The sequence below is a fragment of the Canis lupus genome, chromosome 29 (genome assembly GCF_011100685.1).
Source record: "Canis lupus familiaris isolate Mischka breed German Shepherd chromosome 29, alternate assembly UU_Cfam_GSD_1.0, whole genome shotgun sequence".
NCBI lineage: Eukaryota > Metazoa > Chordata > Mammalia > Carnivora > Canidae > Canis > Canis lupus.
Window position 1 is genome coordinate 3,090,905 of NC_049250.1, and position 25,093 is coordinate 3,115,997.

General features: G+C 34.6%; 1 protein-coding gene across 4 annotated transcripts in view; it reads left to right on the forward strand.

The window, feature by feature from the left end:
- SNTG1 (syntrophin gamma 1) overlaps window positions 1-20,359 on the forward strand; it is an 813,219-nt gene extending 792,860 nt beyond the window's left edge. For 3 of the 4 annotated variants that reach the window (XM_038579273.1, XM_038579274.1, XM_038579275.1), the window contains one exon: window positions 19,046-20,359. In XM_038579273.1, the coding sequence (XP_038435201.1) occupies window positions 19,046-19,204 (159 nt within the window). In that variant the 3' untranslated portion in view covers window positions 19,205-20,359. The remainder of the gene's footprint in view (window positions 1-19,045) is intronic. The other variant, XR_005380942.1, reaches the window with a different exon arrangement.
- The last annotated feature ends 4,734 nt before the right edge of the window (window positions 20,360-25,093 follow it).

The window sequence follows — 25,093 nt, forward strand, 5'->3', positions numbered from 1 at the left end:
CTCTCTGTCTCTTAAATAAACAAATAAAATCTTTAAAAAAAGTCAGTATCATAAATATACACTAACAACTTATCTGAAAGAGGAATTAGGAAAACAAATCTATTAACAATAAAAACAAAAAGAATACATTACTTAGGAATTAAATTAAAGAGATGAAAGATTGTATACTGAAATTTCTAAAACATTGATCAAAGTTCTAAAAGACACAAATAAATGGATAGACACCCCATGTTTATGAAATGGAATAATTAATATTGTTAAAATATTTATATTACTCAAAGTGATCTGTGGATTCAACGCAATACCTATCAAAATCACAATGATATTTTTTAAAAATATATAAAAAATCTTAAATTTATATGGATTCACAAGACCCCAAGTAGCCAAAGCAATCTTAAGTAAAAGGAATGCTATAGTATCACATTTCCTAACATCAAATTATATTACAAAGCTATAGCAACCAAAACAGTATGGTGCTGGTAAATATAAACATATATATCAATGAATAGAATACAGATTCCAGAAACAAACCTTCACATTTATAATCTACTGCTCGGGCAGCCTGGGTGGCTCAGTGGTTTAGCTCCACCTTCAGCCCAGGGCCTGATTCTGGAGACCCAGCATCGAGTTCCACGTCAGGCTCCCTACATGGAGCCTACTTCTCCCTCTGTCTGTGTCTCTGCCTATCTCTCTCTTCTGGGTCTCTCATGAATAAATAAATAAAATCTTTATTAAAATAAAAGAAACTTACAAATATTTATATATATATACACACCTGCTCATTGACAAGGGTTCCAAAGGCACACAATGTAAGGATACATTCTTCAAGAAGTGATGCTGGGAAAACTAGATACATGCAAATGAATAAAGTTGCATCACTATCTCACAGCATACATAAAAAGTAACACAGAGGATTAAAGACTTAAATGTAAGACCTGAAACCATAAAACTACTGAAAGAAAACCTAAACGAAGAACTTCTTGACATCAGTCTTGGTAAACAGTTTTTGGATAGGACATCAAAAATATAGGCAACAAAAGCCAAGATAGACAAGGGGGGACCACATCAAGCTAGAAGGCTTCTGTACAGCCAAGAAAATAATCAAGAAAATGAAAGGCAATCTACAAAAGGGAAAATCATTTGCAAAGAATATATCTAATAGTGAATTAATATCCAAAATATATAAGGAACTCATACAGCTCAATACCAAAAATACAAATAACTCTATTTATAAATGGGCAGAGGTACTAACAGACACTTCTCAAAAGAAGAAATTTAAATGACTAACAGTTGTATGAAAAGATACTCAACATCACTAATCATTAGGGAAATCTAAATCAAAATCATAATGAGACATGACCTCACACCTATTAGAATGGCTATTATCAAGAAGAAGCAAAAGATAACAATGTTGGCAAGAATGTGGAGAAACGGCAACCCTTGTGCACTGCTGGGGGCAATCTAATTGGGATAGCCAATATGGAAAACACTATGGACATTTCTCAAAAAAATTAAATAAGATTATCATATTATCCAGCAATCCCAATCCTAGGTATATTTCTAAGTGAAATGAAGTCTTTATCTTGAAAATACATCTGCAGTCTCATGTTCATTGCAGCATTATTCATAATATCAAAGATATGGAGCAAACCTTATTGTCCGTTGACAGATGAATGGATAAAAAAATACTATACCCACATACATTATGCTAAGTAAAATAAGCAAGACACACACACACACACAAAATAATACACGTGGCATCTACAATAGTCAACCCTGAGGCAGAAATAGAATGATGATTGTCAGAGGCTTAGGGTCAGGGAAATGAGGTGTTGGTCAAAGAGTATAAAATTTCAGTTGTATGATGTGAAAATAGGTCTAATACATAAAGTGATTGATAATAGTCAACAACACTATATTGTATACTTAAATTTCTCCTCTTCCCCCCCAACACAATGGTAGCTATGTAGAAGTGATATGTTAATTAGCTTGATTTTGACACTCTTTTCACAATATATACCTAAAAGCATACAATTTTATATACCAAAGATATCCCAATAAAACTACAAAGAAATAAAAAAAGTCACCCAGCATTTAAAGTACGGGACAGAAAACAAATGGTTAAATATGGAAGCTGTTTAAGTGTGTCTTTTCTTTTGAAAATGGTTTTTATAAAGTGATTAAATGGTTTAGACAGTAGACTCATATCTTGTCATATACAATAAATAATAAAGCAATAAAATGTGCTTTAACTTAATATTATATTGTATATTCCCAGTTTCAAGGCAAATGCATTACTACCAGTGCTTATTAAATAAGTAATATTGTTTGTTAGGAGGACATGATTGAGTTACCATATGTATGACAGAATTAAAAGTTCTACATAGTATTTAAGTTTTTGGTTGTGAAAAGGTCTCAGAGATACTGAAAAAAGTCATGTGGATTTACCTGGGAGTTGGGGAATTTACTTTGTTTTTTGTTTTTGTTTTTTGTTCTGTTATTGTTTGTGGCTACCTGAGAACAATGTCATAATGCAAAAGCCCATTATACTTTTTTTTTCTCTGAAAAGAGAAACTCATAAATTCTCACTTCATTACTCAGAAGCTTAATAAATTTGCCATCTGTTTTCCAAATCATCATTAAACTTCTCAGAAGTTTCCTAGTAGAACAAGGGAATGGCTCCCAGTTGAAGTCAGGAGCAAGTATTGCAGCTATTTGACAGTTTACCAAAAATCTCATTTTATTACTATTAGGAACTTTAAAAAGGTGGCTTACATCTGATGTTATACACACTAATATATCAAGGATTACTAACATATTCTTATAGTCATTCCTACTGAATTTTCTAACCATATATATATTTTTTTTACCACTTCTAATATCTTGTTTTTATATTTATGTACATGTAATTTTAAAATTGTAATTTGATATAATATAGCCAGACAATCTTCTGACTTCAAAACAGGTTGTCTTCAAAAAAAATTAATGAAGATTTATTCATTGAAATTCATAACAATTATTTCAAAAAGAAACACTTAAAATTTTTCCTAGCTATTTCCTAAGTATACAGCATATTAATCCCAAGTTACTTAATTTGAGATCTGGAAGCCAAAGTAAAGCTTTTATGCACAGTACAGTAAGAAAAGGAAAAAAAGCAATTGCTTTTCTATTTAGTGGAACAGTGCAGAGTATAGAAACATATTTACATTGATTTGGTCATTGAAGTCTTTTTTTTTTCCCTGAAACCATTTCCTGCTCCCAATCTCCATAGTCTCAGAGACTCTATGCTACCATGAGATATTTTTTCACAAATATTAGGTACAGTAGAACTTAAATAAGAAATCAAAGATTGACTTCCAGTAATGCCACTTTCAGCTAATCTCTATATATCTTCATTTCCTCATTATAAATTGTGGATAAAATTCCTGCCTTAACAGAGTGCTCTAGGAACAACATGTTCTGTGGTTTTGATGGTAAGGATTGAATATAAGACACAATAGATGGAACATTCTGTATGCTCATTGTCAAAGATGCCTACTAAAGAATTAATGATGTGTTAGTTTGTCTTTTGGAGAATGACTGGCAATTTATGCGAATCCATATTTAGCACTGAGGTTTCATAGATGAGGAAGTTTAATATTCACAAACCTGGGTAGGTATTTGGGATGAAGGATTTCCTCTGTATTGGAAATGAAGTATCATCTTTCCATCCTGCTTTTCACAATTTATGACATTTTTAGGCATCTGGAGTCAAAGATTTTATAAAATTCTAAGATCCTCTTCCTTTCGCTGTAAATTGTTGACAGCATCAGCTGTTTAGAGGATGGACTAAAGAAAAAATGAGGATAGAGCAGGGACACCTATTTATTAGTGCAGGTCCTGCATCTATTCATGTTTTGTAGTGTTTCATACTGTAAAATAAACTGAAGCATCAGTAAGCAAATTGCGGGGAGGGGGGTATTGAAGTAGGTTTTATGTGCGTGTGTATATAATTTACGTTACCCTTTGTTTTATCAGACATGTTATTTCAAACTATTGATTGGATTAGGAAGAGAAATATGTGATAAAGAAGATATCTGGGCAGTATATGCTTCTACTTTTAAAAGAACTTCTGAACTGACATTACCCATTGTTTTATCAAACATGTTATTTCAAACTATTAATTGGATTAGGAAAAGAAATATGCGATAAAGAAGATATCTAGGCAGCATATGCTCCTACTTTTAAAAGAACTTCTGAACTGGGAATCACTGAAGATTCTGAACTATTTTTATTTCTCACTGAGATGTTTTTTTATACATAATTTATTTTTCAAGTCCTCTATTTTCTCTGTAGGGATATTGAATTTCATTTGCTCATGTGTATTAGGAGTCCAAAACATTTTTTAACTTGCTAAACTATAAATTTTAATTGACATTTTTAAGGTAAAACAAACATATTAACTGCCTCTAAAATAAGTAATTGTTGAGGGGAAATGTCTATGATATGATATATTTTTTTTTTCCTTTTTGCCAAAGGTCACCATTACAGAAGAAATGTAATTACATTTTTATTTTATTGATGTAAGTAAACACATTTTGAAAATCAAAATTTTAAGAATATACAGTTGAGAGCATTTTCCAAGGAGGTAAAGTAACTTAAAATAGAGTATAATAACCAGGTACTTTATCTTCTTATAATATAGAAATAGCTGCAAAAATTACAATAATCATGAAAGCATTTGAAAATGGGAAAAATCAAATTTTGACCTGAAAAATTAATTATTTTATTATGAAAAGAGGTACCATAGAATTGTTCAGAATAATTACATATTTTATTTAGAGTCTTTTACATTTGCATTAGGATCAACTGGTTAAATTGTCTCATTTGAGTTTCTTAAGTGCATCAGTTCATCTTTTTCAAATTTATGGTTCTGGGTATCAAGACACTGTTTGGTATACTGCCATTCACTAAATAACTTAATATTAGAGAAAAGGTATAAATAGGATATTAACATATGTCAGTATCTTATTTTTTTAACATAAAAAATGACACAAGATATTAAGTAAGACACTATTACATCAAGATCCTAGAAGTATGTAAGCCTTTGAAAGTAAACAGATTAATATGGATTGACAATTAAATGAGTTTTTATTTTTATTCACCAAGCCTTGTAACAGAAGACAGGAAACCAAGATAAATAATAAATCAATAATCCAAACCACATAAAATTTGCAAATCACTGTGCCTAAAGGAATCTTATAAAATCAAATGTAAATGTGGGTGGGACTTCCAGGTTGGCAAAATAAGGGATTCTAAAATGGCACTTCTCTGAAAAAACAATGAAAAAGCAGTCAAAATTATCAGAATTTACTTTTTCAGAATTTGAAAGTAACCATATGTTTGCAATAACTAGAGTATTCATTACAGACAAAACAAACATAAAACAAACAGCCTTAGAAGACATGACAGTTGTGAAAAACAGCAGCCCAGAAGCCACTGGAGAGTATAGAATGGGTTTGGAGCTCCTCAAAAAGCCCCATCCCCAGAAAACTCCAATATCTTCCTGAGAACCTAGAATTATATATTGATAGGCAGGACTGTGTGTAGGACCTAATGTCTCAGCTCTTTGTCAGACCTTTGTAAGACTGGTGACCACTAAGAGACTTTACTAGCAACAGTGATGGGAAATACAGTCTTTACAGAATTACGAATTATTCCAGGAATGTTACTGAAAAACAGAAAGGAAGGAGGAGGAATAGTAACAAACTTTATCAATAGCAACAAGTCCTAGGGAGGGATGAGAATCTTATTTCCAAAGTATGTTATTTGAAATGTCCAGTTTTAAACAAAAAGTATGAGACATTTAAAGAATAAGGAAATTGTGGTACTTACATAAGAAAATGATTGCCAGTAGGAACTTTCCCTGAGGAAATCCAGCTATTGGACTAAATAGACAAAACCTTTGAATTGTCTACCATGTTTATGTTCAAAGGGCTAACAGAAGCCATGCTCAAAGAATTAAAAGTATGACATGTCTCATGAAATGGAGAATGTTAATAAAGATATAGAGATAATAAAGAGAATCAAATCAAATTTTATAGTATAAAAGTGGAATAACAAGTAAAATATTCCCTGGAGATATTAAACAAAAGATTTGAGCTTTTGAACAGAGAATGAGTTCAATACATGTCAATCTCATTAGGTCAATTGAGATTATCCTGTCTAGGGAACGGAAAATGAACAAATGAGTAAAAATGAACAGATCCTCAGAAAGTTACATGTATGACAGCATCAATCATGTACATAATGGGAATCCAAGGAAAGCAGGGGAAAAAAGGGCATAATGATTATTTGAAGAAATAAAACAACTGAAAACTTCTCAAATATGAAAAACATTAACCTCCAAATTCCAGAAGTTTGGTAAACTTCTAAGTATGATAAGCCCAAGGAGAAAGAAACTTTGTAATTGAACTTTTAAAAGCCTAAATAGAGAATCTTGAAAGCAGCAAGAGAATGATTCCAGCAGTACTTGGGATCACTCATAAGGATAACAGATGATTTCTAATGATAAGTGATAGAGGCCACATGGCACTGGAGTGACATAGTTAAGTCCTGAAACAGATGACAGATATTTTTTGTCTATCTGCCTTCAGTTTTGACTTACCAAATTTCTGTATCTCAGCCATATTGAGTTTGCTAGACATTGTTGCAGAAGAAACAGAGCAAGTGTACAAGCAAGGACAGTTGACAATTTTACTTTACATAGTTTAAAAAATATATATAAATAAATATATATAATAAAATATATATATAATATATATAATAACAGAATTAAAATTCTGTTAATTTTTATGAAGTTATGAAGTCAGTAAAATGGGTTTTTTTAAAAAAAATTGAGGTATAATTGGCATTATATTTCAGATGTATAACATAATGATTTGCTATTTGTATATGCTGTGAAATGACCACCAGAATAAATCTAGGTAACATCTGTCACTATGCATAGTTACAGGTTTTTTTCTCATGATGTGAATTTTTAAGAATTGCTCCATTAGCAACTTTCAAATATGCAAGACAGTATTAACTATAGTCACTATATTGTACATAAATCCCCATGACTTATTTATTTTATACCTGGAAGTGTATATAACTTTTGATGACTTTCCTCTATTTTGTCCCTGTCTCTGGCAACCACAAATCTAGTCTCTCTATCTATGAGCTTGCTTGTTTTTATTATTCCATATTCTTTGTCTAACTTATTTCACTTAAGCATACTGCCTTCAGTGTCCATCAGTGTTGTCACAAATGGAAAAATTTCATTCTTTTTCATGGCTGAATAATATTTCCGTGTGTATATGTGTGTGTGTGTGTGTGTGTGTCACATTCCTTTATTCATTCATTCATCAATGGACACTAATGCTGCTTCTACATCGTGGCTATTATAAATAATGCTGCATTGAATGTGGAGGTGCATGTATCATTTTGAATTAATGTTTTTGTTTTCTTGGCTTCAATACCCAGAAGTAGAAATGCTGAATCATATGGAAGTCCTATTTTTTTAATTTTTGAGGATGCTTCATACTGTTTTCCATAGTGTCTGAAACAATTTACATCTGTACCAACAATACACAAGTGTTCATATTTGATTACTACATCTTTGTAATAGAGTTTGAAATCAGAGAGTGTGATACCTTTAGTTTTGTTCTTTCTCAAAATTGTTTTGTCTATTTGGGATTTTTTGTGGTTCCATACAAATTTTAGGATTGTTTGTTTCATTTTTATCAAAAAAACTATTGGATCTTTGATAGGGATAACAATATTGCTTTGGGAAGCATGGACACATTTTTTTAAATATCTTATTTACTTCGAGAGAAAGAGCACACACAAGAGTAAACACAAGTGAAGGGACGAACAGAGGGAGAGGGAGAAACAGACTCCCTGCTGAGGAGGGAGCCTGATGCAGGGCTTAATCCCAGGACCCTAAGCTGAAGGCAGACACTTAACCCACTGAGCCATCCAGGTGCCCCATGGACATTTTGTCAGTATTAATTCTTCTAATTCATGAGCATAGAATATCTTTCCATGTATTTGTGTCTTTAATTTCTTTCCATTGGTGCTTTTTGGTGTCTAATGTACAGGTCATTGGTCACATGTATTCCTAGGTATTTTATTATTTTTGAGTCAAATGTAAATGAAATTATTTTCTTAAATTCCCTTTGTGATAGTTCATCTAATAATGAACTACTAACGTGTATAGAAACATAGCAGATTTATGTATATTGATTTTGTATCCTGCGATTTTATAGAATTTGCCTATTAGTTCTAATATATTTTGGTAGTGTCTAGGATTTTTCTTATAAAATATCCTTTTATCTGCAAACATGAATATGCATATATTTGTAGTCTCAAGCCCATCTGGTCTAACATGGTGTTTAAGGATGATGTTTTCTTGTTGATCTTGTCTGGATGATCTAAACATTGATGTAACTGAGGTACTAAAGCCCGCTACTTTCATTATATTGCTATTTCTCCCTTTAGATATTTTAATATTTGCTTTATATATTTAGGTGCGTCCTAACTTCTTAATTATTAGATAAACATTATTAATCTCACCTACTGATTCATTTCTCTGCTCATTCAAGAAAGAAAAACAGACTTCTCCAAAGAGTTGTTATCTATACTTGCTCTATTTTTTTTTTCACTCAATCACTCATGAACTGATTCTTATGAGTTCTTCGCATCCACTTCTCAATAAAACGTTTTTGTCAAGGATAAAAATGACCTCCATATTGCTAAATCCAAAGCCAATTTCCAGTTCTCATTTTACCAGACTCTCTGTTTTGTCTCTCTCTCTTCTCTGGCAACTACTGTTCTGTTTTCTTTGCTGGTTCTTCCCTATCTTTCCTATATTTTATACTGTAGGATCCCCAGAATTAGTCCTTAATCCTTTTTTTCTACATACCCTCCACACATTAATCTTGTCAGTTAGACCACAGATTTATTCTTTATTTTATCCATATACCAGTGCATCCTAAATTTTATGCCCAACTTTGATTTTTCCCTTAAGTCTGCACTAATATATACTTAGGAATATATATTCCCTTAAGTCTGCACTAATATATACTAATATATACTTAGTATACTAATATATACTTATAATATATAATAAGGATATACTTATTCTTGTAATTCTGATAGGCTCTCAAATGTAACATTTCTAAACCAAAATGGTATTTTGGTATTTCATGTCAAACCTGCTTTTTTCATAATTCCTCCATTTTAGTAAATGACAACTCTCTCCTCACACTCTCCTCTATCAAATATTTTGCAATCATCCTTGAATCAACTTTACTTTCAAATTCCACACCTTTCCTTATTGAAAACATTATAACTTCTCTCCTTCTTTAAATCTTATTTCCAAAAAGCTCAGAATTATGATTTCTCTGAATTATAATTTTTTTAAATTTTTTTTATTTATTTATGATAGTCACAGAGATTGAGAGAGAGAGAGAGAGAGAGGCAGAGACATAGGCAGAGGGAGAAGCAGGCTCCATGCACTGGGAGCCCGACATGGGATTCGATCCTGGGTCTCTAGGATCACACCCTGGGCCAAAGGCAGGTGCCAAACCACTGCGCCACCCAGGGATCCCTCTGAATTATAATTTTAAGTCTTATGTCAATTCTTGTCACTTCTCTGCTCAAAAACCTCCTGTGGTTTTCCATGTCACTCAGAGTAAAACTCACTGAATAGTCCAATGGGACTCCAAATTCTGACCTGTGTTACTTCTTTGACTTCATTTCCTATTAATTACTCCTTAATTATTTCTAATCCACCCACAATAACCCCTTGCTTTAACTCAAACTCTCCTAGAATGTCTTTATGTCAGGCAGGGCCTTTGAAATTACACATCTGCCTGGATTTTTTTTTTTAGGAAATTCAAATTATTTATTCCTTTGTCCATTTCAGATTTTGTACACATGCCAATGAAGATTTTCTCATCTTGCAGTCCCTTCTACACTCTTTTCTCTCTTCTCTGTTTTATTTTCTTGACTGTACTTACAAATATATTCAACAATATTTAATTTATTTATACCCTTATATTTTGTCTTTTGCCACTAGATTTGAAGTCCTATGAGGACTTTTTTTTTTTTTTTTTTTTTTTTTTTTTTTTCTGTTTTGCTCACCACTTATGTCTTTCTGGTCAGAATAAGACTAAATGCATATTAAGCACTCAATAAGTATTCATTGAATGAATGAATGAATGAATGAATGAATGAATGAATTGATTACATTTTGAAGAGAATTTATATTTAGTTAGATTTATAGGGTTGAGAAGAGCTTTATTGCAAGGAGATGGCAAATAATTTGATGGATGTCATTGTGGATGCTCAGCAGATAGATGGACATGGAGGTCTAGGAAACATATTTTAAAATGTAATATATATGTGATATATTAAAATGAGTAATACATATTCCTCATATATATGTTACATATATATGATATAATATATATTATTCATTTTTATATCACGTATATATATTTGATAATTGAAACTCCAAGAAGGGATATAGCTGCCAAAAATGACCGTTGAGACAGGAAAGATGAGTTCACATTGGAGTCAAGAAGCAAACTTGAAGACATCTCTGCCTCCTTTCTTTCTTACCTATTATTTCCTGTCTACCACTAACTACCCTGAAAAAAAAGTTTAAAAATTTTACAGTGCCAATCTATATAATTTATAAGGTATGAAAAATTGAAAATATAATCTTTCTAAACAATTCTATGTAAGTTGATACCTATTTTGATAATTAAGGTATAATCTCCAAATTGATAAAAATGTAGCAGAATTATTTTTTTTAATAATAAATTTATTTTTATTGGTGTTCAATTTGCCAACATACAGAATAACACCCAGTGCTCATCCCGTCAAGTGCCCCCCTCAGTGCCCGTCTCCCATTCACCTCCACCCCCCGCCCTCCTCCCCTTCCAGCACCCCTAGTTCGTTTCCCAGAGTTAGGAGTCTTCATGTTCTGTCTCCCTTTCTGATATTTCCTACCCATTTCTTCTCCCTTCCCTTCTATTCCCTTTCACTATTATTTATATTCCCCAAATGAATGAGACCATATAATGTTTGTCCTTCTCCAATTGACTTATTTCACTCAGCATAATACCCTCCAGTTCCATCCACGTGGAAGCAAATGGTGGGTATTTGTCATTTCTAATGGCTGAGTAATATTCCATTGTATACACAAACCACATCTTCTTTATCCATTCATCTTTCGATGGACACCGAGGCTCCTTCCACAGTTTGGCTATTGTGGACATTGCTGCTCTAAATATCGGGGTGCAGGTGTCCCAGCATTTCATTGCATCTGTATCTTTGGGGTAAATCCCCAACAGTGCAATTGCTGGGTTGTAGGGCAGGTCTATTTTTAACTCTTTGAGGAACCTCCACACAGTTTTCCAGAGTGGCTGCACCAGTTCACATTCCCACCAACAGTGTAAGAGGGTTCCCTTTTCTCCACATCCTCTCCAACATTTGTGGTTTCCTGCCTTGTTAATGTTCCCCATTCTCACTGGTGTGAGGTGGTATCTCATGGTGGTTTGATTTGTATTTCCCTGATGGCAAGTGATGCGGAGAATTTTCTCATGTGCATGTTGGCCATGTCTATGTCTTCCTCTGTGAGATTTCTGTTCATGTCATTTGCCCATTTCATGACTGGATTGTTTGTTTCTTTGGTGTTGAGTTTAATAAGTTCTTTATAGATCTTAGAAACTAGCCCTTTATCTGATACGTCATTTGCAAATATCTTCTCCCATTCTGTAGGTTGTCTTTTACTTTTCTTGACTGGATCCCTTGCTGTGCAAAAGCTTCTTATCTTGATGAAGTCCCAATAGTTCATTTTTGCTTTTGTTTCTTTTGCCATTGTGGATGTATCTTGCAAGAAGTTACTAGGGCTGAGTTCAAAAAGGGTGTTGCCTGTGCTCTCCTCTAGGATTTTGATGGAATCTTGTCTCACATTTAGATCTTTCATCCATTTTAAGTTTATCTTTGTATCTGGTGCAAGAGAGTGGTCTAGTTTCATTCTTCTGCATGTGGATGTCCAATTTTCCCAGTGCCATTTATGAAGAGACTGTCTTTCTTCCAGTGGATAGTCTTTCCTCCTTTATTGAATATTAGTTGACCATAAAGTTCAGGGTCCACTTCTGGGTTCTCTATTCTGTTCCATTGATCTACGTGTCTGTTTTTGTGCCAGTACCACACTATCTTGATGACGACGGCTTTGTAGTACAACCTGAAATCTGGCATTGTGATGCCCCCAGATATGGTTTTCTTTTTTAAAATTCCCCTGGCTATACGGGATCTTTTCTGATTCCACACAAATCTTAAAATAATTTGTTCTAACTCTCTGAAGAAAGTGCATGGTATTTTGATAGGGATTGCATTAAACGTGTAAATTGCCCTGGGTAACATTGACATTTTCACAATATTAATTCTGCCAATCCATGAGCATGGAATATGTTTCCATCTCTTTGTGTCTTCCTCAATTTCTTTCAGAAGTGTTCTATAGTTTTTAGGGTATAGATCCTTTCCCTCTTTGGTTAGGTTTATTCCTAAGTATCTTATGCTTTTGGGTGCAATTGTAAATGGGATTGACTCCTTAATTTCTCTTTCTTCAGTCTCATTGTTAGTGTATAGAAATGCCACTGATTTCTGGGCATTGATTTTGTATCCTGCCATGCTGCCAAATTGCTGTATGAGTTCCAGCAATTTTGGGCTGTAGGCTTTTGGGTTTTCTATATAGAGTATCATGTCATTGGCGAAGAGGGAGAGTTTGACTTCTTCTTTGCCAATTTGAATGCCTTTAATGTCTTTTTTGTTGTCTGATTGCTAAGCCTAGGACTTCCAGTACTATGTTGAATAGCAGTGGTGAGAGTGGACATCCCTGTCGTGTTCCTGATCTTAGGGGAAAGGCTCCCAGTGCTTTCCATTGAGAATGATATTTGCTGTGGGCTTTTCGTAGATGGCTTTTAAGATGTCGAGGAAAGTTCCCTCTATCCCTACACTCTGAAGAGTTCTGATCAGGAATGGATGCTGTATTTTGTCAAATGCTTTCTCTGCATCTAATGAGAGGATCATATGGTTCTTCGTTTTTCTCTTGCTGATATGATGAATCACATTGATTGTTTTACGAGTGTTGAACCAGCCTTGTGTCCTGGGGATAAATCCTACTTGGTCATGGTTAATAATTTTCTTAATGTGCTGTTGGATCCTATTGGCTAGTATCTTGTTGAGAATTCTTGCATCCATGTTCATCAGGGATATTGGTCTGTAATTCTCCTTTTTGGTGGGGTCTTTGTCTGGTTTTGGAATTAAGGTGATGCTGGCCTCATAGAACGAGTTTGGAAGTACTCCATCTCTTTCTATCTTTCCAAACAGCTTTAGTAGAATAGGTATGGTTTCTTCTTTAAACGTTTGATAGAATTCCCCTGGGAAGCCATCTGGCCCTGGACTTTTGTGTCTTGGGAGGTTTTTGATGACTGCTTCAATTTCCTCCCTGGTTATTGGCCTGTTCAGGTTTTCTATTTCTTCCTGTTCCAGTTTTGGATGTTTGTGGCTTTCCAGGAATGCGTCCATTTCTTCTAGATTGCCTAATTTATTGGCGTATAGCTGTTCATAATATGTTTTTAAAATCGTTTGTATTTCCTTGGTGTTGGTAGTGATCTCTCCTTTCTCATTCATGATTTTATTAATTCGAGTCTTCTCTCTCTTCCTTTTAATAAGGCTGGCTAATGACTTATCTATCTTATTAATTCTTTCAAAGAACCAACTCCTGGTTTTGTTGATCTGTTCCATAGTTCTTCTGGTCTCGATTTCGTTGAGTTCTGCTAGAATCTTTATTAACTCTCTTCTTCTGCTGGGTGTAGGATCTATCTGCTGTTTTTTCTCTAGCTCCTTTATGTGTAAGGTTAGCTTTTGTATTTGAGTACTTTCCAGTTTTTGAATGGATGCTTGTATTGCGATGTATTTCCCCCTTAGGACTGCTTTTGCTGCATCCCAAAGATTTTGAACGGTTGTATCTTCATTCTCATTAGTTTCCATGAATCTTTTTAATTCTTCCTTAATTTCCTGGTTGACCCTTTTATCTTTTAGCAGGATGGTCCTTAACCTCCACGTGTTTGAGGTCCTTTGAAACTTCTTGTTGTGATTTAGTTCTAATTTCAAGGCATTATTATCTGAGAATATGCAGGGGACGATCCTAATCTTTTCATATCAGTTAAGACGTGATTTGTGACCCAGTATGTGGTCTATTCTGGAGAAAGTTCCATGTGCACTTGAGAAGAATGTGTATTCAGTTGAGGTTGGATGTAAAGTTCTGTAGATATCTATGAAATCCATCTGGTCCAGTGTATCATTTAAAGCTCTCGTTTCTTTGGAGATGTTGTGCTTGGAAGACCTATCGAGGGTAGAAAGAGCTAGATTGAATTCACCAAGTATAAGTGTATTATTATCTAAGTATGTCTTCACTTTGGTTATTAATTGATTTATATATTTGGCAGCTCCCACATTCGGAGCATATATATTGAGGATTGTTAAGTCCTCTTGTTGGATAGATCCTTTAAGTATGAGATAGTGTCCCTCTTAATCTCTCACTACAGTCTTCGGGGTAAATTTTAGTTTATCTGATATAAGGATGGCTACCCCTGCTTTCTTTTGAGGACCATTCGAATGGTAAATGGTTCTCCAACCTTTTATTTTCAGGCTGTAGGTGTCCTTCTGTCTAAAATGAGTCTCTTGTAGACAGCAAATAGATGTTTGTTTGTTTTTTTTTACCCAGTCTGAAACCTTGCGCCTTTTGATGGGGTCATTAAGCCCGTTCACTATTACTATTCAGAGTTACTATTGAAAGATATGAGTTTAGTGTCATCATCATATCTATTCAGTCCTTGTTTTTGTGGATTGTTCCACTGGACTTCTTCTTAAAAGGCAATTTTAAGAGTCCCTCTAAAATTTCTTGCAGAGCTGTTTGGAGGTCACATATTCTTTCAGTTACTGCCTGTCTTGGAAGCTCTTTATCTCTCCTTCCATTCTGAATGAGAGCCTTGCTGGATAAAGTATTCTTGGTTGCATGTTCTTCTCATTTAGGACCCTGAATATATCCTGCCAGCCCTTTCTGGCCTGCCAGGTCTCTGTGGAGAGGTCTGCTGTTACCCTAATCCTCCTCCCCATAAAAGTCAGGGATTTCTGATCTCTTGCTGCTTTAAGGATCATCTCTTTATCTTTGGAATTTGCAAGCTTAACTATTAAATGTCCAGGTGTTGAACAGTTTTTATTGATTTTAGGGGGGGATCTCTCTATTTCCTGGATCTGAATGCCTGTTTGCCTTCCCAGATTAGGAGAGTTTTCAGCCTATGATTTGTTCAAATACATATTCTGGCCCTCTGTCCCTTTCGGCGCCCTCGGGAACCCCAGTTAAACATAGATTTTTCTTCCTCAGGCTGTCGTTTATTTCCCTTAATCCATCCTCATGATCTTTTAATTGCTTGTCTCTTTTTTCTTCATTTTCCCTCTTTGCCATCAACTTGTCTTCTATGTCATTCACTCGTTTTTCCACCTTGTTGACCCTCGTCGTTAGGACTTCTAGTTTGGATTGCATCTCATTCAAGTGATTTTTAATTTCTGCCCGATTGGATCTAAATTCTGCAGTCATGAAGTCTCTTGAGTCCTTTATGCTTTTTTCTAGAGTCACCAGTAGCTTTATGATAGTGCTTCTGAATTGGCTTTCTGACATTGAATTATAATCCAGATTTTGTAACTCTGTGGGAGAGAGGACTGTTTCTGATTCTTTCTTTTGAGGTGAGGTTTTCCTTCTAGTCATTTTGCTCAGTGCAGAGTGGCCAAAAACAAGTTGTATTGGGAAAGGGAGAAAAAGAGAGGAGAGAGGAAAGAAAAGAGAAAAATTAAAAAAGAAAAAAGAGAAGAAAAGAGAAAGAGAAAGAAAAAGAAAGAAAGGGAAAAAAGGGGGTAGGGAAGCAAACAGAAAAACAAAACAAAACAAAAAAATGGGTGGGGTAGTATCTTCTGATTCTGTATACTTTAAGTACTTGACTTCCCCTGGAACTTGTCTGTCTAGCTGGTCTTCTGGGGGAAGCGCCTCTTGTGCTGATTCTCAGGTGTTAGCACTTGGGGGAGCTGCTGTGCCCCTGCCTGGTGCAGGGCTCACTGGGGGTTGTTCACCCCGAGAGGCCCAAGGAGGAACAACCGCAGTGGCGGGGCCAGCTCTGCAGCCCCGGAGTCAGCTCCCGCAGTCACCACGGAGCTCTCCGTCTGCAGGGCCTGGAGGCTCCGGGGCGGGGCCGCTGATCTGCTCAGCTGGGGCAGGAGCGTCCTCGCTGTCCTGGGCCCTCCCGGCCTCTGCCTGTCCCGGGGGAGGCGGGATCCTGGGCTGTGTCCTGGCGCCCTGTGCTCTGGAGCCTGCGCTGTTGGATTCGTGCTCCCGCCCCGCAGCCCCCTCCGCGGAGCCGCCCCCGAGCCCCCCCGGAGCTGCTCCCGCCCCGCAGCCCCCTCCGCGGAGCCGCCCCCGAGCCCCCCGAGCTGCTCCCGCCCCGCAGCCCCGTCCGCGGAGCCGCCCCTGAGCCCCCCGAGCTGCTCCCCGCCGCAGCCCCCTCTGCAGAGCCGCCCCCGAGCCCCCCGAGCTGCTCCGGGTCCGCCGTGCGCGCTGCAGCCCTTAGGGAGCTCGGCGCACTCTCCCGGTGCGCAGGTGTCTGTTAGTGTCCCGGGGAGCCCAAGGGCATCCCCTCCCTCCTGGGTCCTGCTCCAGCTCCCTGCGAGCCCCTTTCCGCCCGGGAAGGTCGGTGCAGCTCCTGCTCCTCCGGGACGGGGCTCTCCTGTCCTGGGGACACTCGCCCCGGCCTCAGCCTGGCTCCTCGCGGGCCCACTCCCCCTTGGAGGCCTTTTCCTTTATTTCTCCGCCCCACCCCCCCGTCTTCCTACCTTGATAGAAGTGCGGATTCTTCTCACTGTAGCATTCCAGCTGGTCTCTCTTTAAATCTCAGGCTGAATTCGTAGATTTTCAGGATGATTTGAAGGTTATCTAGGTGATTAGGTGGGGACAGGTGATTTGGGGATCCCTACTCTTCCACCAACTTGCCCCTCCCTCCAGCAGAATTATTTTTGAGAAAAACTTTTTATACTTTTGCCTCCTTGCAATATTCCAAATATTTTCCCCTTTACCAAGAATGAATTGCTAGTTTTTTTGTAGTTTTCTTTTTTAATAGTACATAGACACATCCCATATTTTCCAAAACCTTACCACCCTTTTCAGATCAAATGGACTTATGGGTTGATATCAAAAGGTAATTTGAAATCTGCAGGTGACATAAACCTGCAGATCAAAGAATGAAGGGAGAATGGGGCCTTCAGGGCTAAGGCAAGAGAAATACTGCTAGTTGACAATAACATATCATACTGCCACTGAAGTGGGTTGTCAAAAGTGAAGTTTCTGAAAACATTATGATGGAATAACTAAAATAATTTTTAGACTGAAATATTTTAGGCAATCAGAATAGTTAAATCTTTACTGTTCTCTAGAATAAGTCAACATTTGCTATAGGAAACTATAAAATACTGATGTTCTGAAGGGGATTACTGAGACAGCATAAGTATTTTATCTATGCTGTACAGAACTGTGAGTGAATTTATGCTGTGCTCTATTGTACTTTTATTGCATGATCTGAGAAAATATTCTGAAGGTGAATTATTTTACTTAGTTTCCTGGTGCATTGCACATACTGCAATATGTCCCAGTTGAATATATATTTTATATTGTTTTCCATTGTGACACATGACAGATTTCAAACACTATTACTAAGTACACATCAAGTGTGATTCTATATGCTTTATTATAAATATGAATGATATAGCAACAACTTTGTCAGCAATTTACATGGTTTATTACCCTCTGGTTATCCTCTTTGTGATATGTTTATCATATAGACTTCATTAAGCACATGTATGTGTCTTCTCTCAATCCTCTTGGAATTAAAACATTTTATGGGACTATTGATGGTTTTCCATACCTCATCACCAAGGATGAGGTCAGCTTTTAAAGTCTCTCCTGAGCATCACCTCAGGATATTACAACTAGTAATATCCTGTAATCATTTGTGGTTTGAAAAAAACAAAAATCTTTCCTATTTTTTTTTCAATGTGGGCTACAAATTTCCTTAAGGATCCAAATGGAAAACCTATTTCAAAAAAATCCATTCGGTTTCCTCTCCTTCTCTTATGGTCCTTTGCACTTTTTCTTATATTTCACATACGAATGAAACCATATAATTGTCTTTCTCCAATTGACTTATTTGACTCAGCATAATGAGAGAGTCAACTCTGGGAAACAAACGATGATTGCTGAAAGGGGGTAGGGTAACTTGGTGACAGCCATTAAGGAGGGCACATGACAGGATGAGCATTTGGTGTTATACACAAATGATGAATTATTCAAAATTATATCTGAAACTAATGATGTACTATATATTAGCATATTGAATTTAAATAATAATAATAACAAATCCAAACAATTAGTGGGCCTTGGTTTTTTTAACCACCAAGTACAAAAAATTTAAAAAATACAATTAAAATTAATTACGTTTAAAATTAATGTATGCATTATACTTTAGAACTGAACCATTTGGCTCCTAGTGCTATAAACATTCATAACTCCCTGCTTTCAGCATTTCATATTCAGTGTCTTATGATAAATTGTAACTTATTCTAGATAATAATGAAGAATATTTTTAAAATTATTTCAATTCAAATTTATCATTTGAAATGCGTATGAAGAGATTAGACTACCATGTTTTGAGTACATCTGCAATACATATGAAATTTACATATTGAACAAAATGCCTACAGTTTCTGTAATTTGATATAATTAACTGATTTAAATTATGTTCATTGAGCTTGAAAAAATAACTCATTATTAACTGTCTAGTTATTACCAGTTTTTAAAGAAAATTTGACTTTTATTTTATCTGAAGCATTTCTTTTTCTCTTTCAGGAGCTGGAGTTCTCAAATCTGTTTGCTGTTCTTCACTGCATTCATTCATTCTTTGCTGCCAAAGTAGCTTGTTTGGACCCTCTTTATTTAGGCAATCAGACTGCTGCTTCCACTGCTGCCAGCTCTAGTACTACAAGCAGAGCAAAGTATACAACCTGACATTCTGAGCTTGCATTGCCACTTACCATGACTATAGAACCAGAATAAACATAGTCTTAAGTTTAGACCCTGGAAAAACAATGGTATCACCAAGTCAACAGTGAATTCAGTTTGAAATTTCAGCAGAAAACAAGGTCATAAGGAATCTCAAAAGTGCTTCTCTTTTGGAAGACAGTTGTGAATAATTTTAAATGAACATAACAGCTTGTTCTCACTCAGCCCATTTGTACTAGTATTTCATTGAAAGTGAAGACAAAAGAATGAATGATTCAAAGTATGTAAATAATATAAAAATTGTAAGCTACCTATAAATAAAAATACCACTTAAATGGTTATTTCTGTATTTTAGATTATTTTGTATGACAAATACATGTTGGGCCAGATCATGAACTAATGCCCTATCATTGAATTATGAGTGATATAAAGAAGGCAAAAACAAAACAAAACAAAACAAAACATGGCAGCAAGGAAAAAAGCATGCAGAAAGTTCATCAATGAAGAAAGCACTTTAATTTGCAGATGCAGATTTTTTCCTTGTATTCTCATTCTGTGATATGACACTGGCACTCCAATTTTGTTTATCTTATTGTCAGCTATTCCTAACATTTTCAAAAGAATAAATATATCAATTCTATGATAGTCACAATGTAAAATGTACTACTTTTCCTTAATCACTGATACTAACATTTTATCGCTGCTACTGTCAACCAAATATGCTGAAATGTGTTAATTTAACCACAAAGATAACATTCATGAACCTCTTATTCTTTCCTTCATTTAAGGAGATTTATACTTACTTAATTGAATTTATTATCAAATTAAAGTTTCATAAATTTCAGTGACCCCAAAAGCTTTTGTAGTGAAAATAATATAAAAAATGTGATGTGAGAAACAATTATTTGTAATCCTAACTCTACTAGTTAATCATGGACTGAAATGATCTTAGAGGGTAGTCTCAAAGTTTTACTTATTTCAGGTAAATGACATTTTCCCATTTTAGTAATATTTTATGAGAAAATAAGGTGAGATATGAAAATAAAATTTTAAATTTCTAACTTATCATATCATAAAAAGTGATTCTATAATGGCAACCTATGTGGGTTATTTTAGTTATCTTGTCTTAGTAAATAAAAAGAGCCTGGGAATTTGAAAGCATCAGAGGTATGTATACATGACTCAGATACCAGGTATTATATAACCATTTGTTTAGTGTGGAAAACATTCTCTGTCCTTTACTACAGCTGTACTGAGATCTGCTTTTAAACAACCAGCTGCCTACTAAAAAAAAAAAAGAAAAAAGAAAAAAAAATTACTTTATTGTTGTTATTAACACACGTTTCCAACTTATTTTTTTTTTTAAGATTTTATTTATTTATTCATGAGAGACACACACAAAGAGAGAGAGAGATTGGCAGAGAGAGAAGCAGGCTCCATACTGGAAGCCTGACGTGGGACTCGATCCTGCGTATCCAGGATCACACCCTGGGCTGAAGAGGGCGCTAAACCGCTGGGCCACTGGGACTGCCCACGTTTCCAACTTAAATCAAACATTGGACAATTCCTTGTGAAGATAATGAAATATCTGTCTAATAAAGTGGCTTGATTTTCTTTTTTAAGTAGGAAAAAAAAGTTACTGGAGAAGGAAACAAAATTATTTGCCAAAAGGACACATGATCAACATACTTGAAAATTTGTCAAACTATTTCCATAATCATCATAAATTATGAATTCATGTTGTGTCTGGTTAATTTTTAAGCATGTTAAATTGAAAAAAAAAAAAGTGAAGGTTCATAATTGTACCTGGCAAGAGTTAAGTTGGGTCTAGGTCACCTTATTCAAAAAACTATGGCTAATTGGACACGACATACTTTTAATATATTTTATCTTGATCATAAAATTAATATATATTCTTAACTGGGATGACACTGTGGAATTATTGTTTACCATATATTCACCAAATAGAACAGTCATTCTAAAGTCAGAAGTCCACCAAAAGCAGGCGTTAGTAAGCCTCTGTTGAGTCTACAGGGGAAAAGCAAAGGGAGGCAGGTACCTTAGGATCAGAAGGAGTAGTAGCTACTTCATTATGGAATCTCTACTATGAACTACAGCTGTATTATGGTGCCCCACATTGGGGCAACATTTATGTGTCCGCAGTGTGATAATCTAGCCTACAGTTAATATGAAATGGGCTAGTTAGCTAAATGGAAAAAATAGTTTTAAAATCTTATATAAGTGTTACATAATCATTTTTAATAACTAATGTCAGATTTTGTAAAAGCTCCATTTTAAATACACAAAAAAGTAATTAAATATCCTTTTTGTTATATTATAAAAATCTTCTAGCTGGGTATGATGAAGGAAAAGGTGCACAATGAGATATGTATGGGTATATATATCTCCTTGTACAACACACACACACACACACACACACATATATGTGTGTATATGTATATAATAAAATGCTACCCACAAATTATATTAGAATAATATATTTAAAATACATATATTTAATACACTTTAAATTTACGCTGTAAATTGTAGCTTGAATTAAAATTTACGGTAATATATTATGGTGTTTATTTTTGATACGATTGATAAAAAACTAACAGGCCTAAATTACTACTTAACATTAGCAGAGCACCTATTAGAAAAATATCACTCTGATGCTCATCAATTACCAAATAGTATTTAACACTTTCCTTTGCAGTGGAATGATTAGCCACTGTCATTTGTTATAACTTGGAGTATTTGAATGAGAAAGATTAAATATGAACAAAACACTCAGATAAATCTCTATTTCTCATGTCATTTATGTTTAGCTGCATGAGATTTATTCATGAAATCCTAGTTTGTACTAGAGCACATTTTAATAGCAGAATGCTTAATTATGTGTTAACCCCTCCAGTGCCTTGGGATATGTGTGTATGTGTGTGTGTGTACACATTATACATATATATATATATATACACACACACATATATATACACATACACCTGTGTGTGTGTATATATATATATATATATATACACACACACATCAAAGGGTTCATTGTAGTGTACATAGTGCAAGATCAAAGGGAATATTATATTATAGGTACTTAGGTCAGAGAAGGGAGTTCAAATATCATTTGAAATATTTGCTAACTACTATAATAATGTATTTTTCCTGATAAAGAGTAACAATTCATTTAAGCTGAAGTATATTAAAGCAGGGGCATTTTTAATTTGTTATACTGCAACAAATATTTATTTCAAAAATACTTTAAGATAATGTAAGTGTAATGTGTACCCCTCCATTTACCATCCAACACTATTTTAAAGGGAAAATAATCAGCTCATCATCCTTGCTCATTTTTCAGGCAGGTACCAACTTAGAGTTTTAAAGTCTTTGCTCACAAAATTGTCGTTAAGCTGGAAGAAAAGTAATTACTTGGAAATAAATATCAAGTTCATATTAATTGTGTAAGAGAAATTTTCCTTTAGGTGCATTGGTTTATAGATCAACATTTCCCTCATTTACAATGACAAAGCTTGTTATATAAACTTTGTTTACATTGAATGCTGGGTTTGAGAGAAGCTTGATTTATTATTATGGAAAAGTAATAATCCTAACAATTATTTAGAATTACTGCTAGAAATCAGCAAGTGGAGAAGCTTTAAAAGCACAAGGATGATCTTTGTGCTTAACTTTTAAGGTAAGTGTATATGTTCCAATATTAGTAACAAACATTTTGCTACTCTTAATAGTGCTGTACTCATGAGCTCTTCTTAAGGAATTGCTTTATTCATACCTCTAAAACTCTTATTTATGATTTATTCTTATTCCTTAATACTTTAAAATCATAATTCACTTATTTGCACATTTGAAGTTGCTTTTGAAGATAAATAAAATATGATAAATGTTATATATTTTATATATATTAAAAATGCAATGAAAATACCAGAAATATAAAATGTAAATATATTTATTTCATTTTTAATTGTTTTGGTGGATGTTTGTAAAATGTAAATTAATATCTGTGACACAAAATTGTCACTTCATTCTTTAAGTTCATTAATGTACTACTAATAAAACTACCTTTTTTAATGAAGCATATTGGAAAATAAAAACAAATACTTTTTACTATTTGCATTTTTACTTCTTGGGTTTGATTTATAATTTTCACATGTGTTTAGAGCATGATTCTGAGGATCTTAACCGCAACAAAGGGGCAAATAAGAGCTGTCAGCCTGGGGTGCAAATCTTTGGGGATGTAATCTGCTCTGGTTCATCAATATTTACGAAGATTAGACATTTGGCCCCTAAAGGCCCTAAAGATGGAAGAAAGATGCTATTTGCCAAATTACTTAAACAACCAGACTTACATATTTGAAAACATGACAGCTTGGATATTTTCGCAGTGGTCTACTGCAAACTGAAACTACATTGAGAGGACTGGTCTCACAGGGCATCGTCATCTGCCTGTTTGAGAAGACCACAGTTGTCTTTCAGGTAATTACAGTGCCATAAAAGAGAGTGATTACAGGAATCACATTAAAGCAATTCTGATATCTAAATTATCCCACTTGTTAAATGAACATCTCTCTCATTTTTTATATCTGTTTTCATGCTTTGAAAAAACAAAACCTCTGCAGAAAAAAATAGTACATGCCTATCATAAATAAGCAATTAAAAGAATGTTAAAAAGTAAATATTATATTAAAATTTAAAACCACAAAAATAAACACAATTCATTTATTATAAACACATTTTCATTTTTTGTGTATACATAAATATTTTTATATATCCATTTTTATATAGAGACAAAAAGAAATATAATTAGTTGATATACAGACATACAAGTTCATGGATTCAAATGCTTCTATAAATATATTCCTTCAAAAAGCACAATATAAAATTAGTAGATAACTGTGTTTTGTGTCAATGTATAAAGAATAATAGCAAAATGTGGATTTTTAAAAGTTAACTACCTATTAGCAATGAGTAGAATTATGTATGCATCTTAAAGGGATCATGAACTCAAGAATATTCTTTTTTTAATTTTTAAGATTAATTATAGTTTAACTACAAAACTATCAACTTTCCAGAATACAGCTCTGTACATTTTGATAAATGGATATGATTGTGCACTACTACCAAGATGAAAATACGGCATAGCTCGATCTCACCAATAAATGCCCCACTGCCCCTTTGTAGACAACATCTTCTTCTAACTCGAACCCCTGTACACTGTCAATCTGTTTTCCATCTCAATAGCTTTCCCTTTTCAAAATTGAATCGTACAGTATATAATCTTTTGAGATTATTCCCTCTCTTTTGGGAGATCACTTCTCTGCAAAACATCTTTTGGGTATGTTCTCCTTCAAGAAAATACCAATCTTGATCCGTTTCATTGTGTCCACACAGGTTCTATTATTATCTTTGCCCTTTGTCCACTGGATCCCACTTTTTTTTCTGTCAGAGACACCTCTAACCAGCTTTAGAGTTTTCTAGACATATAACATGGACTACGTCTTACATGAGCAAGTATGGAGAGATGGAGGAAACATATTTTTGTAATGTGGATTCCATTTAAGGAAAACACAATAATATTTTTTAAAATTTAAGAGTTGCCGTGAGTTTACTTTTTTCTTTACATTTTATTTATTTACTTATTTGAGAGAGAGAATGAGCAGGAAGGGCACAGAGTCTGAGATCACAACTTGAACCAACCCAACTGACCCAACCAACCCAACTGAGCCACCCAGGTGCCCAAGTTTACTTTTATATGAACACAAGTTTGTAAATTATTTGAGTAAATACCAAAAAGGGTAGTTCCCACGTCATATGGTAAGAAAATGTTTAATTTTGTAAGAAATTATTAAAATTTCATCCAGAGTAACTATA